The 14,841-nt window shown below is 61.0% G+C and overlaps 2 protein-coding genes and 1 non-coding gene across 11 annotated transcripts in view; 2 read left to right on the plus strand and 1 right to left on the minus strand.

Moving 5' to 3' along the window:
• SLC29A4 (solute carrier family 29 member 4) overlaps nt 1–14,841 on the plus strand; it is a 26,602-nt gene continuing 11,761 nt past the window's right edge. Inside the window, exons 1-12 of one of the 9 annotated variants that reach the window (XM_033840001.2) lie at nt 1–242; nt 3,416–3,483; nt 3,628–3,803; nt 7,341–7,466; nt 7,745–7,858; nt 8,336–8,464; nt 10,476–10,550; nt 11,087–11,209; nt 11,798–12,036; nt 12,670–12,808; nt 12,927–13,114; nt 13,815–14,700. In XM_033840001.2, coding sequence (XP_033695892.1) covers nt 3,638–3,803; nt 7,341–7,466; nt 7,745–7,858; nt 8,336–8,464; nt 10,476–10,550; nt 11,087–11,209; nt 11,798–12,036; nt 12,670–12,808; nt 12,927–13,114; nt 13,815–14,237 — 1,722 coding nt within the window. In that variant the 5' untranslated portion in view covers nt 1–242; nt 3,416–3,483; nt 3,628–3,637 and the 3' untranslated portion in view covers nt 14,238–14,700. Of the gene's footprint in view, nt 243–1,569; nt 3,484–3,627; nt 3,804–7,340; nt 7,467–7,744; nt 7,950–8,335; nt 8,465–10,475; nt 10,551–11,086; nt 11,210–11,797; nt 12,809–12,926; nt 13,115–13,814; nt 14,701–14,841 lie in introns of those variants that run through there. The other 8 variants (XM_033840000.2, XM_033839995.2, XM_033839996.2 and 5 more) reach the window with 8 other exon arrangements.
• On the plus strand, nt 4,217–4,289 carry TRNAE-UUC (transfer RNA glutamic acid (anticodon UUC)). The gene has a single exon. It is a non-coding gene; the product is annotated as a tRNA-Glu (tRNA).
• TNRC18 (trinucleotide repeat containing 18) overlaps nt 9,026–14,841 on the minus strand; it is a 107,042-nt gene continuing 101,226 nt past the window's right edge. The window contains exon 32 of the transcript XR_012325952.1: nt 9,026–10,139. The gene's annotated coding sequence lies outside the window, so the exon portion shown is untranslated. The remainder of the gene's footprint in view (nt 10,140–14,841) is intronic.

The raw sequence follows: 14,841 nt of genomic DNA on the forward strand, positions 1-14,841 counted from the left end.
CGCGGGAGTCCCCGCCGTGCTCGCCGCAGCCGCTGCCGCTGCGCCCCCCGGACGCGGTCGCCGACGCCGGGGCCGGCCGACCCGGGACCCGCGGAGGACGCCGGCCGCGCTCGGCCCGAGGAGCGGTGCGGGGAGCGGGGCGCAGCGTTGCGGGGCGCGGGCGCCCGGGGGTCCCGGCGCGGGGGCGTTGGGCGCGGGCGGGGCTGGGAGCTTGGAGGACCCCAGGACCCGACCGGGCCGAGGTAAGCGGTCACCGCGGCGGAGGCGGGCGGTGGGCGGGGGGCGGACCGGCTGAGGCGCGGGGACCTGTCGGAGCCTTTGTCTGAGGCGCGCGCGGCCCGGCTCCGCGCCGGCTCCGGCCGCCGAGTCCAGGGATGGGGGCACGTGACCCCGGGGACCCCGAGTCCCCCACCTTCCCACCCCTATCCCGGAATGAGCGGGCTCCCACCCCCACCCTATCCAGCATCTGGACCGGACCAGCCCCCCACCAGCCCATCTGCGAGCGCAGGACCCAGACCCGGGAAAGGGGGAGAGTGGCCGGCGGCTCCAGGCCCTGCTCAGGGCCAGGCGCCTCTGCGTCCCCGGGCACACCCTAAGCGTCCTTCCATCCCGAGTTCCCTCCTGGAACCTCCGCCGCGCCCCCTCACCCCTTCCCCCTGCCGGTCCCCTCCCAGCTCTTGGGATAGGGCTGGAAGAGGTGTGGCCTGCGCCCAGCGGTCGCCTCCGGGTGGTCCTGGGGTCTGCCCTTCGCCTGGGAGCGCAGGCCTGGGAACCAACTTGGTTGCCGACGGGGCTGGTCTCGCAGAAAGAGCCTGTGGGTGGGGGAGCTGCAGCACCAAGGCCAGGGGCCAGGGCCTGGGGCTGGGCACCCTAGGAGCCAGCCAGCTCCTGTGGCCAGTGCATTCATGCATCCTCCCCGGGCTCCAGGAAGCGGGTGGCCCCAGGGTCTTGAAACCCACTTTCCTGTGGGCAGAGCCAACAGGGAGGAGTTGGGCCAGTCCAGAAAGCTTGGCTGGGGAAAGAACAGCAGAGCTCATAAGCTGGCCCAGACACAGGGGGCCAGGACCAGCCAAGGGCGCCCAGCCAGCCAGGGCTTGGGGCTCGTGAGGAGCCCGAGGCTCGAGGAGAGCTAACAGGCTGGCTTCCCAGATGGAATTCAGGCTCCCTTGTGCCCTCCGGCTGGAGCGCAACCCCTGAGAGGGGTCATCCTGGCCTTGGGGTTCAGACACCCAGCGTCTTCACAGTGCCCTGGGGCACAGTTAGAACCCTTGTCCACTCAGTTGCCTCTGAAATGGGGGGAGCCAAAGGTGGTCGGCCTGGCGGGGCTCCCAATAGAAGCCTGGCTCTCTGTGCCTCAGTTTCTCTTTCTGCAAAGTGGGGGCATGAGCCGGGCCTTCAGGACTGCTGGGGTCAGGAGAAGATCCCTGACCTGTCTGTCCATAAATTTTCATTAAAGGGGGACCCGGGAGGAGGAGGGGCGGATGGGGGGAGAGCTGGGGCTCTGGGCTGCGGGCGTGGAGTTGGAGGGGGTGTTCTGGAGGGGCGGGTTGAGGCCTGCAGCCCAGGAGAGGTGGGGCAGCCTCGGGGCACCCCCTGCCCTGCCACCTTGGAAGGTGGTATCAGGGGTCATGGGGCCGCCGCAGCGGGAGCCAGAGCACCTCCCGGGAGGCGGACTGCAGGAGCACGTGGGGACAGTGGCTGAGGGGGGCCCTGTGGGTGGCAGCTGCCCGCCTCACCCGCTGAGCGGGAGGGAGCAGTTGGGCGGCCTCCTGGCTTGTCGCGGAACACGTCCGCCTTCCCGGGGGGCGTGGCCTCTGGGCGGGGCAGAGACCTCAGCGGGGAGGCCCGGCAGGTTTGGGGCGCCGCCGCGTCTCTGTGGGGAACACGGCCCAGGGGGTCGGGGGTGCACAACCTCCAGGGCTGGAGGGAGGAGTGTCCGTTGTTGTAGACCGCCGCTCTGCCGCTGGCCCCTTCCCCGGCCCCACCCAGGACGCTGGGTGGCTGGGGACCGAGGGTGTCCAAGCCTCCAGTGCAGGGTCCTGCCTAAGGCCACAGTCATTCAAACCCAGGCCAAGCTCTGTCCTGTGTCTTGTTCGGCCCCCCCAGCTCCAGATGTGGCAGGAGGCCTGGGGCTGGGGGCAACAGGAAGAGCACCGAGACCAGAGGGGTTCACGCCTGGCTTCCCAGGCCCCGGAAGGAGAAGCCTGCAACCCTCCTCTCTGCTGCTCCTGGGTGCGCATCAAGCCGGGTCACCCCCGGATGGCAAGAGCAGAATTTACCCAGTCCCCAGGGCCCACCTGGAATCAGGGATGGTTCCAGCCCCTCAGACCCCCACTAAAACTCTGTGGGGAGCAAGGAAGGGGGGAGCCCAGGGGAGGCACTCCGTAACTGGTCGGCACACCCGTCTGGAGGCTGGGGAGCAGGTAAACTGAGGCAGGAAGGACGTTAGATGGGACAAGCAGAGGTGGGGGAGCTGGGCGTGGCCGGCGCCATCCTCAGAGAGACTCGGAGTAGCGCCGGGCACGTGGGATCCCTCGGGAAGCGGTCTGTCTCCCGGCTTCTTCCGTGGGTTCCCCCATACGTGCTCGGGGCGGCCCAGGAAGCGGAAGTGCTACGCTCAGTACCCAGTGCTTCCGTGTCCCATCTTTGTCTCGAATTCTCTACAGGGAATGTGTATCCTTTTGGCAATCAGATAAATTAATAAAAGTTGTCAGAGGGCTTCCCTGGTGGCGCAGTGGTTGAGAGTCTGCCTTGACGATGCAGGGGGCGCGGGTTCGTGCCCCGGCCCAGGAGGATACCACATGCTGCGGAGCGGCTGGGCCCATGAGCCATGGCCGCTGAGCCTGAGCGTCCGGAGCCTGTGTTCCGCAACGGGAGAGGCCACGGCAGTGAGAGGCCCGTGTACCAAAAAAAAAAAAAAAAAAAAAGTTGTCAGAAAAACAAACTGATCAATGTTTCAGGGAAAGAACTAGACCCCCCAACACCCACAGGGTCACCTACACAATGGGGGTGTTACTCCCTCGAGGATCAATCGGCTCCTTCCTTTCCTCCAAAGATAAGGGCTACAGCTTTGAGCTGAGGCAAGAGAAACGGAGGAAGAACAAAGGGAGGACTTCCTGCTCCCCCACGTGGTCGGCCCCAGAACGGTGGGCCGTGGTGGCTCACGGTCCCACAGGCCTGGGTCCGGGTTCAGGCCCCAGCGCTTACTGCCTGTGAGATCGGGGTGGTGGGCCGGCGGGAAGTTCACGCTCTAACATCGGCTGTCAGATGAGTGAATGTCGGAACCCCCTCCCAGAGGGAGATGGCTCGTGGGACGCTCGAGCACGGTGCTGGCACACAAGTGTTCAGAATATTTCTCCCCCCGTCTCTTTCTCTCCTCTGTGCCCGCTGCCGCCGCCCTCACGCGGGCCTCCAGCCTTGCTCTCCGCTGCAGCCAGGGAGCATCGTAAGACACAAGTCACAGGACGTCGCTCGTCCGTTCAGGTTTGTGTGCCCCTGCGTGCTGTTTCAAGGTGGGTGGGGTGGATAGAGACGGTGGTCCCCCGGGGGTGCAGGCTTGGCCGCGTGGCAGTGGGGCAGGGATCCCCTCCTGGCCTCCCCAGCCTGCGTCATCTGCTTTCCCCGCAGCAGGGCTGCCATGGGCTCGGTGGGCAGCCAGCACCTCCAGGAGCCCAGCGTGGCGAGCACGCCGCACAGGAGCGTGGTGATGAGCTTCGACAGCGGCCCGCTGGAGGAGGTGGCGGCCGGGGTAGCCCAGGCCCAGGGCAGTAGGGCCAGGGGCATCCCGATTTTCACGGACTCTGGTGAGTGAGGGTGCGGCCAGGGTGCGCGTCTGCCCCAAAGCAGGGACGGCTGTGGGAGCCTTTCCCGGGATGGGGAACCTTGTGGGGGGGTCACTGAGCCCGGGAGGCAGCGTCGGTCAGGATGGATGAGATCTGCCGTGGTAACAAACGAGCCCACCGGCCCAGTGCCTTCACTAATGCCGGGTGCCCGGGGAAGGCTCCATCTTAACGTGGGTTTCCACGACCGCTGAGGAGGTGGGAGGGCACAGGGTGAACCAGGCACTGACCTGTATGTAAACTTCTGTCTGCGACTGACGCATATGGCGTTGGCTGCATTCTTGGGTCAGAGCAAGCCATGCCTCACTTCAGTGGAGATGGGAAAGTGTCCGAAAAGAGGATTGATGTGAGGTTCAAACACCCCAGTTTTGAGGACTTCCCTGGTGGTCCAGTGGTTAGGACTCCGCACTTTCACTGCCGAGGGTCCAGGTTCAATCCCTGGTCAGGGAACTAAGATCCCACAAGCTGCACAGCACAGCCCAAGAAAAACCCCCAAGAAAGAAATATCCGGTTTTCCACGTATCTGTGTGTCCTAGGGCAAGTGCCTCAACCTTTCGCAGCCTCAGGTTCCCTACATGGAGGAAATAGTCCAGCTGCCTGTGAGATCAGACTTGCAGAGTGGGCAGTGTGCAGGTCTGGAGTTAGGCAGATTTGGGTTCAACTCCAGCTCCTGTCTCTGTCCACTCAGGGACCTTGGGTAAGTCACTGTTCTCTGGGCCTCAGTTTCTTCATCTGGAAAAGGGGAATGATCCTGGGGCCACCCTAACATGCTTGCAACTGGATCCACAAAATGTGGCTTAAGACGTTTCCCGGCGCTCAGGAGGCCCCCCTGCAAGTGATAGCTCATTTGGGGGCTGGCTACAGGTTATACTAGGACCACTTCAGGCTCCGGCATGGAGACTTACTCTCAGCTTCCATCCCCTCTCTTTGCAGATGGGGAGTGGAGGTTCTGCGGGCTGAGACCCATGTTGGGTTGGGATAATCTCCCTGCACCCGTGTGTATGGACAGAGTCAGCTCGGGGCCCATCCCCAGGCTTCTCCTGGCCAGGTAGTGGATGCCACGTTGCCATGGCCATAGAATTGGATGGTGGCCATGGTGACCAGGGCAGTGGTGATTTTAGCTGTAATGGCTATGGTGACAGTGGCTGCATCAGCCAGGGTTCTACCAGAGCCAGCAGGAGACAGAGCTAGAAAGAGAGTTAAAGATGCAATACAGATGTAGATGTATAGATATCCATATGCATTTATTACAGGACATTGGCTGGCTGAAGAGGAGGCTGGCCAAGCCAGTCTGAAGTCCATCAGGCAGGTGGTCAGGACAGAAGATGACAAGCAGGCTGGAATCCCAGGGGCACGAGCCGTTTGGGGTCCCTGAGTTCTGGGAAGGCCTCAGGGTCTTACCTGATTAGGTCAGGCCCACCCAGGGTAAACTCCCTTTTGATCAAACTTAAAGTAACTAAGGAGGGCCTTTGTGTGATTTTTCTGTGAAAGAAAAATCTTTTCACAGCAGCACCTCGGTCGGTGTTTGATTGAACAACAGGACTGTGGTTCCGCCTCCAAGTTGACCTACAAACTGACCATTACAGTCTACCCCTTACCAGCTTGCCTCCTATACACAGCTCCCTACACCATACTTAGTCTCCAGAGAAAGACACTAACAGTCAACCCCCCACCTACCAGGACGTAACGGACCCCCATATGAACAAAAACACACTAACCCTTTCCCCAAAGGACGCAAAGTCCTTGTGCGTTGATGTTCGCACTTCTCCTTTGATCCCCCAAACGTCAATACTGAGATACAGGGTTAACTGTTACGAACACATCTTACGTTAGATGATACGGGGGTGAGAAAGTGAATAAAATAAAAGCATTTGATTAATACATACACACACATATTCATATCAAAAAAAGGAAGCAATACTCATAACAGTATCAGTTCTCATGTCTGTGACTAGTCCCATGATTGTAGCTGGTATTCTAACTACCTTCTCCCACCACCCATCCCATATTCCATTTGCCCACCGTATTCATAACTACCTTCTCCCACCGCCCATCCCATATTCCATTTGCCCACCACAAGTATCTTAACTGGTCATGGTTCTTTGCCCGGTGGGTGACCCAAGCTTCATTATTTTTTTTTTTCTTGGCCGCGCCATGTGGCTTATGGAATTTTAGTTCCCCGACCAGGGATCAAACCTGGGGCCCCAGCAGTGAGAGTGCCAACTCGTAACCGCTGGACCAGCAGGGAATTCCCCCAGCCTTCATTCTTGAAAGCTCTGGATCACTAGCAGTCCTGCTGGACTTGGGTTGGTATCGTTTTCCATTGACTGTGTCCCAGGGATTGCACGTGCTGAGAGAGGCCGTGAGGAATCTCCTGTCTCGCGGACCTACTCTCTCACTCCCACACGGGAGCAACCTGACTTCCCAGTGATGACGGTCAGGATCTGTCCCCACAGCCAGAGCGGCCACCCTGCTCCCTGCAGGATCACTGTGTCTCGGGGGGGAACCGTTCCTCCCTTTGGAGCAAAGCCCTCTGGCCCAGCGGAGCCTCAAGTCCTGGGGGTGGGAAGCAAACATTTTGCTGGTGAAGCTCTAAGGGGCGTAGTGGGTGGTCCCACCCGCACTTCTGCCCGTGGTTCCTGGATGTGTGAACACTAACTGTAGGAGAATCAGCCCTGTATACTGGACGCTGGTTTAGAGCATCGGTGGCCTCCCAGAGGACACTGCCTCAGCCCCACCAGGTCTGGCCACCCAGCTGGTCCCAGAGCTGAGTCTCCAAAAGGCCGTTTCACTGTTCTCTCCAGCCAGCTGCTTCCGTGGCCATGATGGTGAGAGTCACGGTGGCAGCAGCCTCTTTGTAACGGCCAGTGGCTGTGGTGATGGCTGCACTGGCGTGGTATTGGTGGTTGTATGTCTGGCAGCCATGACTATGATGACTGGGGCAGCTGGGGCCGTGAAGGTGGAGAGCGGCCACGGTGACGGTGACCATGGTTACAGTGGCTGTAAGGTGATGATAACGGCTGTGATGTAGCAGCTGTGATGGGGATGGATGGTGGCCAGGGTGACGGCAGCCGTGATGCTGCTGGATACAGTGGCAGTGGCCACAGTGATGATGGACCGTGGGTATGGTGATGGTGGTCATGATGGTGGGTACGATGGTGACAGTGGCCATGGTGTTTGGTGACTTTTGATAATGGCCATGATGGTGGTGGCGTGGGCAGCTGTGGCCATAGTGATGGAGAGTAGCCACGGTCATGATGGCCTTGGTGGCTTGGATATGGCGAGAGTGGCCATGGTGATGGTAGCTAAGGTGGCAGTGCTTCTGGTGGCAGTGACAGATGCATGGTGGGAGGCCGTGTCTGTGGTTCGGGTGGCAGCCGGAGTGGCTGTGGCTATGGTGGTCGTGATGGGGGTGCCGTGGTGGACTGTGGCCCCGATGTGGTGGTCGCGGCCGCGAATGGGCTGGTCCGCGTCTCACCTGGCGTCTGGGTTTGCGGGCAGAGGAGCCGGTGCCTGACGACCGCTACCGCGCCGTCTACTTTGCAACGCTCCTGGCTGGCGTGGGCTTCCTGCTGCCGTACAATAGCTTCATCACCGACGTGGACTACCTGCACCACAAGTACCCAGGTGGGTCCCCCACAGTCGCGTCCTGCCATCGCATGCGGCCCTGCACACGTGGCTCAGGCCTGCCACCCTCCAGAAACCCCTTGGGCGGGACCCCACTTGGGGAGCCCGTTTTATTCAAACCCTAGCTCGGCTGTGAATTGCTGTGTGACCCCAAGGGCAGCCACTCACCCTCTCTGGGCTGTCAGCCCCTTTGGGGCAGAGGGAGGAAGCAGTGCCTGGCGGGGGCAGGTGCAGAGGGTGGGGCTCCCCTGAACCCCTGTTACCCTGCCCCCCACCAGGGACCTCGATTGTGTTTGACATGAGCCTCACCTACATCCTGGTGGCGCTGGTGGCTGTGCTCCTGAACAACGCGCTGGTGGAGAGGCTGAGCCTGCACACGAGGATCACCGCGGGTGCGCCGCCCGCTGCCCACCCGGCTCCCGGCCCTCACACCTGGCCGTCGCATGCCCTCCATTCCCTGCGTGCGCCTCACTCTCCTCGTCTGTAAGATGGGCGCACCTCCTAGGAACGTCATGGGGTTCAACTATGAAAACAGTGTCAGGCCCATGTGCGTGTAACACGTGCTGGCATGATGCCTGCGCCTGGCGAGGCTGCTGTGCACCCCACGTGTGTCCCGGGGCCCTTGCTCTTCCCTGCTCTTCCTCTCCCATTTGTCTCCATGGTAACATTCAGCTTCAAAACACAGCTCGAGGCGCCTCCTCCAGGAAGCCTTCTGGGTGCCCCTCCTAGAGCTCTAAGATGTCCCCGCCCTCCCAGTATTAAGGGGAAAGGCAGAGAGAGGGCACCTCAGACCTGGCTCCATGTTGGGGGATGAGGGGGCTCCCCCAGCCCACCATCGAGTGCCACCTCTCTGGCCTCTCCCCACACAGGCTACCTCTTAGCCTTGGGCCCCCTCCTGTTCATCAGCATCTGCGACGTGTGGCTGCAGCTCTTCTCTCGGGACCAGGCTTATGCCATCAACCTGGCTGCGGTGGGCACCGTGGCCTTCGGCTGCACAGGTAGGGCCAGGGGCCGGGGTGGGCTGAGCCCCTGGGTGCCCACTGCGGGCCGTCCCACCGGCCCTGTTCGTGTGCTGGGGGCATGTTAATACCGGGTGAGCCAGACTCAGTGCCGGCACGTTTCCACGTGCACATGGGCGAGTCTGCTTTCACACATGCACGCACGCTGCAAACCCAAAGGGCTGCGTGCGCTGGTCACACACAGAGTCAGAGCACACACTCCACACACATGTCCACATGCCCACATGCCATGTGGACATGGAGGCAGTTCCCTGGTTTTCTCAGGTATAAACCGGGCTTCACAACCTCTCCTGCCCATGTCACCGTGTCACTGTGTTTCTCTTGGGCGGTAGCTTTCAAATTTTTTTTTTAACTTTTTATTTTGAAACTGTTTCAAACCTATGGAAAGTTAAGAATAATATAATGAGTTCCCATGTACCTTTCACCTAGATTCACCGATTGTTGACATTTTGCCGCATGTGCTTTCTTTCCTTCGCTGGCTTTCTCTGTTCCCCCCCCCGCCCCCAACTTCTTTTTTTTTTTTAATAAGAATCTTTTTTAAAAATATGTATTTATTTATTTGGCTGCGCTGGGTCTTAGTTGCGGCACGCAGGATCTTCGCTGCCGAGTGTGGGAGCTTTAGTCGCGGCATGTGGGATCTAGTTCCCTGAACAGGGATCGAAGCCGGGCCCCCTGCACTGGGAGCGCGGAGTCTTAACCACTGGACCACCAGGGAAGTCCCCCTCCTCCACCTTCTAAAGTATATGTATTATATGAAATTTCCCCTAAATATATATAAATAGAAAATGTATGTTTTGTCCTTAAACCGTTTGGGAATTACTTGCAGACATCATCATGCTTCTTTGCCTAAATGGTAACAGTTCAGGGTGTTTAACAGCTAAACCTAAAACATCTCTTCTAGAACCACATTTACAATTGCCAAAATTGGGACATTTAACATTGATACAATACTATCATCAGATCTACAAGCCATAATCATTTCACTGTTTGTCGCGGTAATGTCCTGTACAGCGTTTGGTTTTTCTGACCCAGGACCCAGCCCAGGGTCACACGTTACATCACTGGTCACATCTTTAGTCTCCTTTAATCTGAAAGGTCCTCAGCCTTTCTCTGTCTTCTGTGGCAATGATGTTTGCAAAGGTCCAGGCCAATTGTTCTGTTGATCATGACTTCCAGAAAGAGATACATTTCACATTATGACCCGGCACACATGTGTGCGTGTGTATGTGTGTGTGTGTGTTTATAAATGAAATCAAGGCTCTGTGAAATAATATTCTCAATCCAGTCTTTGTACTCAGGTCTGCTCTGTTCTATTTCATTAAAAAAAAAAATGCTGATAACCCCACCAGGAAGGAGATGCTAGTTTGCCAGCCCTGCTCCAGGGTTTACTTCCAGGCGTGGAGTCACTAGACCGCAGGGCTTGAGCCAGTACATTTTCATTTTCCCCAGATACCGCTGCACTTCTGTCTTGTTGGTCAGGATGAGACGTTATGCTGTGGTAACAAACGAGCCCAGAGATCTCAGTGGCTTCTCAGAACCGGCCTTATTTCTGGCCCTTGCTGCACATCCAGCGTGTCGGTGGGGTTATTTCCACACTCACTCGGACTGCCGGTGGCTCCCCGTCTGTAACACATGGCCTCTTCTGTGGCCGCCCCTGGGGAAAGACAGACCAGAAGACCATGTGGGCTTTTCCTACCTGGTCCAGGAGTGACGCGTGTCATTTCTGCTTGGGTGTCAATGACCAGAGGAGGTTGGGGAGTCTGGCCAGCCCCGGGGCGGGGACGTCGAAGGCAGGACTGTGCTATGCAGGGGGTGGTGCTGTTTCCACCCCACCCCGCGAGGGGATTGGACAAGGTCCCTCTGCCCCCAGTGGTGTTAATGTCTTTTCCCAGCAACCCTTGCCAACAGTGTTCTCAAACTTCTGAATTCTGTTCCAAGCAAACAGGTGATAAGTGGTGTCTCATGGTTACTTCTCTCTCTCTCTCTCAAGTGCAGCAATCCAGCTTCTACGGGTACACGGGGATGCTGCCCAAGAGGTACACGCAGGGGGTGATGACGGGGGAGAGTGAGTATCTGCGGACCCCAGAGCTGCCTAGGCTCTGCGACCCTCTTCCTGGGACCGAGGGGGGCTGGCGATCGCCTGGCTGGTGGGGGGCCGGACTCCCAGACAGGAGGGATGAGGTTGTGATAGGCGTGGTCTCTTTGGGTGCGGAGTCCTCTGTGATGTGAGGAGCACGTGCCACACTCTGAGCATGGGTCTCGAGTGTCACGCAGCGTCTGTGCAAGGCGTGTGTTTCGTGTGTGCATGTGTGTGCAGGGCAGCTCATCTACACCCGTGACGTCAAGTGCCGGCCCCCAGCACCAAGCTCTCCTCAGAGCCCCACCCCCACTTGGCAACTCAGACTCCCTTTCCCAAGCCCAACACGTCATCCCACCGGCCCCTGCTCAGTGAAGGGCACCCCCTTGCTCAAACCTGAGACCTACCCGACACCCAGTGCTCTAAGTCCCTGCAAGTCATGTGGACCTGCCCTCCGGGGTGATCCCTGCGCCCCAGCCCCGGTCCGAGCAGCCGACTCCCCCTCTTGTCTTGCTGCCCTCCAGCACGGGGGCCGCCCCACCCTCACCCCAGCCGCAAGCACTTCGGAGCACCTCGTCCAGATGTCCTCAGTCTTCCTTCCGGGCCTGGATGGGCCAGGCTCAGCCGTGCTGTGGGGCAGGACTCAGGTGGACTCTGGGCCCCATTTCTCCCCTTTGGGGTGCTCTGTACCCTCTACATACGGTGAGGCCCACCAGGTGCCCCCAGGGCTCCAAGCCTCGCGTCTGTGGAGTTTGGTTCCGAGAAGGTACCCCGCTTGCCGTGACCCCCACCACCTTCTCCTGTGACCTTAGGACCCCACCCACCGGGTTCCAAGCCCACCACTTCCTTTCAGCTCCGCAAACACAAACATGTAGAGCTCATGCCCGCCCTCTGCCAATGGACGCTCGCCCCCTCGTCTCTGCCTGGCCCCCCAAATCCTGCACAATCATTGGTGTTTTTCTGCGACCTGTTTGGGGCCTCTCCCCAACGAGCCCAGAAGGAAGGGCCTGCATGCGTTGTCCCCACTGTGTCCTCAGGGCGGACGGTGCCGGGCACACAGCAGACACGTGATCAGTGCGCCTGGGGTGGGGTGTGTGTGAGCCGGGAGCAGGGGCCAGAGAGGGGCGGGCTGCGCCGGCGCATCCTGCGGGCAGCCACGGCGTGTCCGCGTCCCAGGGCTGCGGGGCGGGGCCGAGTGGGCGGGGTCGCCCGCATCACGGCCCCGCCCCCCGCAGGCACGGCGGGCGTGATGGTTTCCCTGAGCCGTATCCTCACGAAGCTGCTGCTACCCGACGAGCGGGCCGGCACGCTCATCTTCTTCCTGGTCTCCGCGGGCCTGGAGCTGCTCTGCTTCCTGCTGCACCTGGTGGTGCGGGGCAGCCGCTTCGTGCTCTACCACACGGCGCGGCCCCGCCCCAGCCACACGGCCGGCTACCGCGTGCACCACGACGTGGCCGCCGAGGACGTGCACTTTGTAAGTCGCGAGGTCGGCGGAGGGAGCCGGGAGGCCCGGCACGGCCGCCGCCCCGTCCCAGCCGAGCTCCTCCAGCCGCGCCCCGCTGTCGCTGTCGTCTCAGGCTCCAGCTCCTCCTGTGGCCCGAGGCTCCTACCCACGGGCCCTCCTTCGTCCTGTGGACGAAGGTTTCATCCCTTGGTGACACCACACACCTGAGGCCTGAGGCCCCCTGGCTGTGACAGCCCACACCTGAGGCCTTAACCTCCCCACGCCCCCGGTGTGATGGCCCACACCTGTGGCCTCCCCCGCAGGCCCGCCCGGAGCCATCCTGGGGAGCTGGGGCGCCCCGGACACTGCGCGGAGCCAGAGGCCGGCTGAGACAAGGCCCACGTCAGAAACCGGAGCCCCCTTAATGGTCACGGAGGGTCCGCGAGTGGCTCTGGGCTGAGACCTGAGCCGTGCGGAGGGGTGTGAGGACCCACACGAAAGGCGTGGGGGCGGGGCGTGGGGGGGTGGGCAGAGGAAAGCGCACGCGCAGAGGCTCCGGGGCGTGGGAGGAGCTTGACGTGTTTGCGGGACGGCGAGGAAGCGGCCGGCAGGAGCCTGCGGGGGCCTCTCGCCCAAACGCGTCCCACCCTGTACCCCCTCCAGGAGCACCAGGGCCCAGGCCTGGCCAACGGCGGGTCCCCGAAGGACAGCCCAGCCCACGAGGTGACCGGCGGCGGGGGAGCCTACACGCGCTTTGATGTGCCTCGGCCGAGAACCAGGCGCAGCTGGCCCTCCTTCCGAGGTGGGGCGGGCTGGGCCCCGGCGTCCCGTGTCTCGTCTGCGCGCGGAGGGCAGGGGGTGTTCCGGCGGGCTGGGGCCGCTTAGGTGTGCGGCCTCCTGACGCCGCCGGCCTCCCACAGCCCTGCTGCTGCACCGCTACGTGGTGGCCCGCGTCATCTGGGCGGACATGCTCTCCATTGCCGTGACCTACTTCATCACGCTGTGCCTGTTTCCGGGTCTCGAGTCCGAGATCCACCACTGCATCCTGGGCGAGTGGCTGCCCATTCTCATCATGGCCGTGTTCAACCTCTCTGACTTCGTGGGCAAGGTGGGCGCCCCCGCCAACCCTCCCGGCCCTGGGGGAGGACGCCGCGGGTGGGGGCAGCAGACGCCAGGGTCACTGCGGGAGCCGCGGGGAGGGTCCCCGGGGAGGCGCAGGCCCCAAGCAGAGGCTGCACGTGGCTCCTGGTGGGGAGGGCGGGAGCAGAGCCACGGTCCAGACCGCAGCTGGGAGCAGTTGGGGGAGGCGGCGCTTGCCCCACCCTCACTAGTTGAGCACAGGTGGGGGCACACGGAGGAGGGCACCCAGAAATGGCTGGCCTGTCGTTGGTCTTCTGTAGAAGAACGCAAGGCTTAGAGAGGGAAAGCCATCTGCTTGGGGTCACACAGCTGGGAGGTCTGAGAAACTCGAGTCTGTGCTTCCCAAGGGAGCAAAGTTTAGTTAGTGGGTTCAGCTGCTGCCGCTTCGTACGTGTTGATGCAGGTGGGCCTGATCCTCTGGGCCTCTGTATCCTCGTTTCTCAAATAATGTCAAGAGCCCCACCCGGCGAGGGTGCTGTGCAGGCTGAACAGGGGCACGTGTGTCGTGTTTGGCTGGGTGCCGGGCACACAGCGAGGACTGTGTGTCACCATATGAGGGGTTTGGTGGGGTTTGGTGGACAAAGGTGGGAAAGGATGGGGACACAGCCTGAGCCGGGAGTGTCGACGCAAGGGGAGTGGCATGGGCCCACACGTCTGTCTCCCCACAGATCCTGGCGGCGCTGCCCATGGACTGGCAGGGCACCCACTTGCTGGCCTGCGCCTGCCTCCGTGTGGTCTTCATCCCCCTCTTCATCCTGTGCGTCTACCCCAGCAGCACGCCCGCCCTCCGCCACCCGGCCTGGCCCTGCATCCTCTCCCTGCTCATGGGCATCAGCAACGGCTACTTCGGCAGCGTGCCCATGATCCTGGCGGCGGGCAAAGTGAGCCCCAAGCAGCGGGAGCTAGCAGGTAAGGCCCTGCTCGCCTGCAGGACTGTCCACTGTCAGGCAGGGAAACCCAGGCCCGTAGAAGTCAAGCCACACAGCGAGAAGCTACCTTTGGGTCCCAGGGTCAAGTCAGCCTCGGAGCTCATAGCTTGGGGACGTTCGCCAACCACTTACCCCCTCGTTCATCTCACAGCTGCTTGGTGAGCCCCTGCCGTGCACCAGGCACTGTTCTAGGTTCTGGGGACACTGGTGACAAAACAGTGACCCCTGTGTTTGTGGGGTTGACAGTCCAGAGGTGACAAAGAGACAACAAAATGATGTAATGTGTTGGAAGGTGATGAGCGTGGTTGAGGAATGTAAAACAGAGTAATGGGACGAGGGAGTCGTGGTAGGGGGTTCACAGTGGAAGCAGAGCAGTCTGGGAAGGCTTCACTGAGGAGGTGACTTGAGCAGAGACCTGGAGAAGGTAGTGAGGGGCCACGTGACAATGCAAGGGAAGAGTGTTCGGAGTGGCGGGGATAGCATGTGCAAAGGCCCTGGGGCAGGGGGCGGCAGTGGAGTAGTAAACAGGTGGGAGGGGCCTGGAAGAAAGTGCTGGATTCTGGATCCGTTTTGACTGCAGGGCCCACGGGGCCAGCTGATGGACTAGGAGATGGAGTATGAGAAAAGGACGGGGGGTGGGGCGAGGGGGGAGGTCAAGAAGGACTCTCAAGGGGGGCCTGCTGCTCAGGGCAAGAAGGTTGGATTGCTGTCAAGTGAGATGGGGAGGGGGCCGTGTGGGAAGGGGCACTGGAGGGGGGTTCTGGAC

This window comes from Tursiops truncatus, chromosome 15 (genome assembly GCF_011762595.2).
Source record: "Tursiops truncatus isolate mTurTru1 chromosome 15, mTurTru1.mat.Y, whole genome shotgun sequence".
Taxonomy (NCBI): Eukaryota; Metazoa; Chordata; class Mammalia; order Artiodactyla; family Delphinidae; genus Tursiops; species Tursiops truncatus.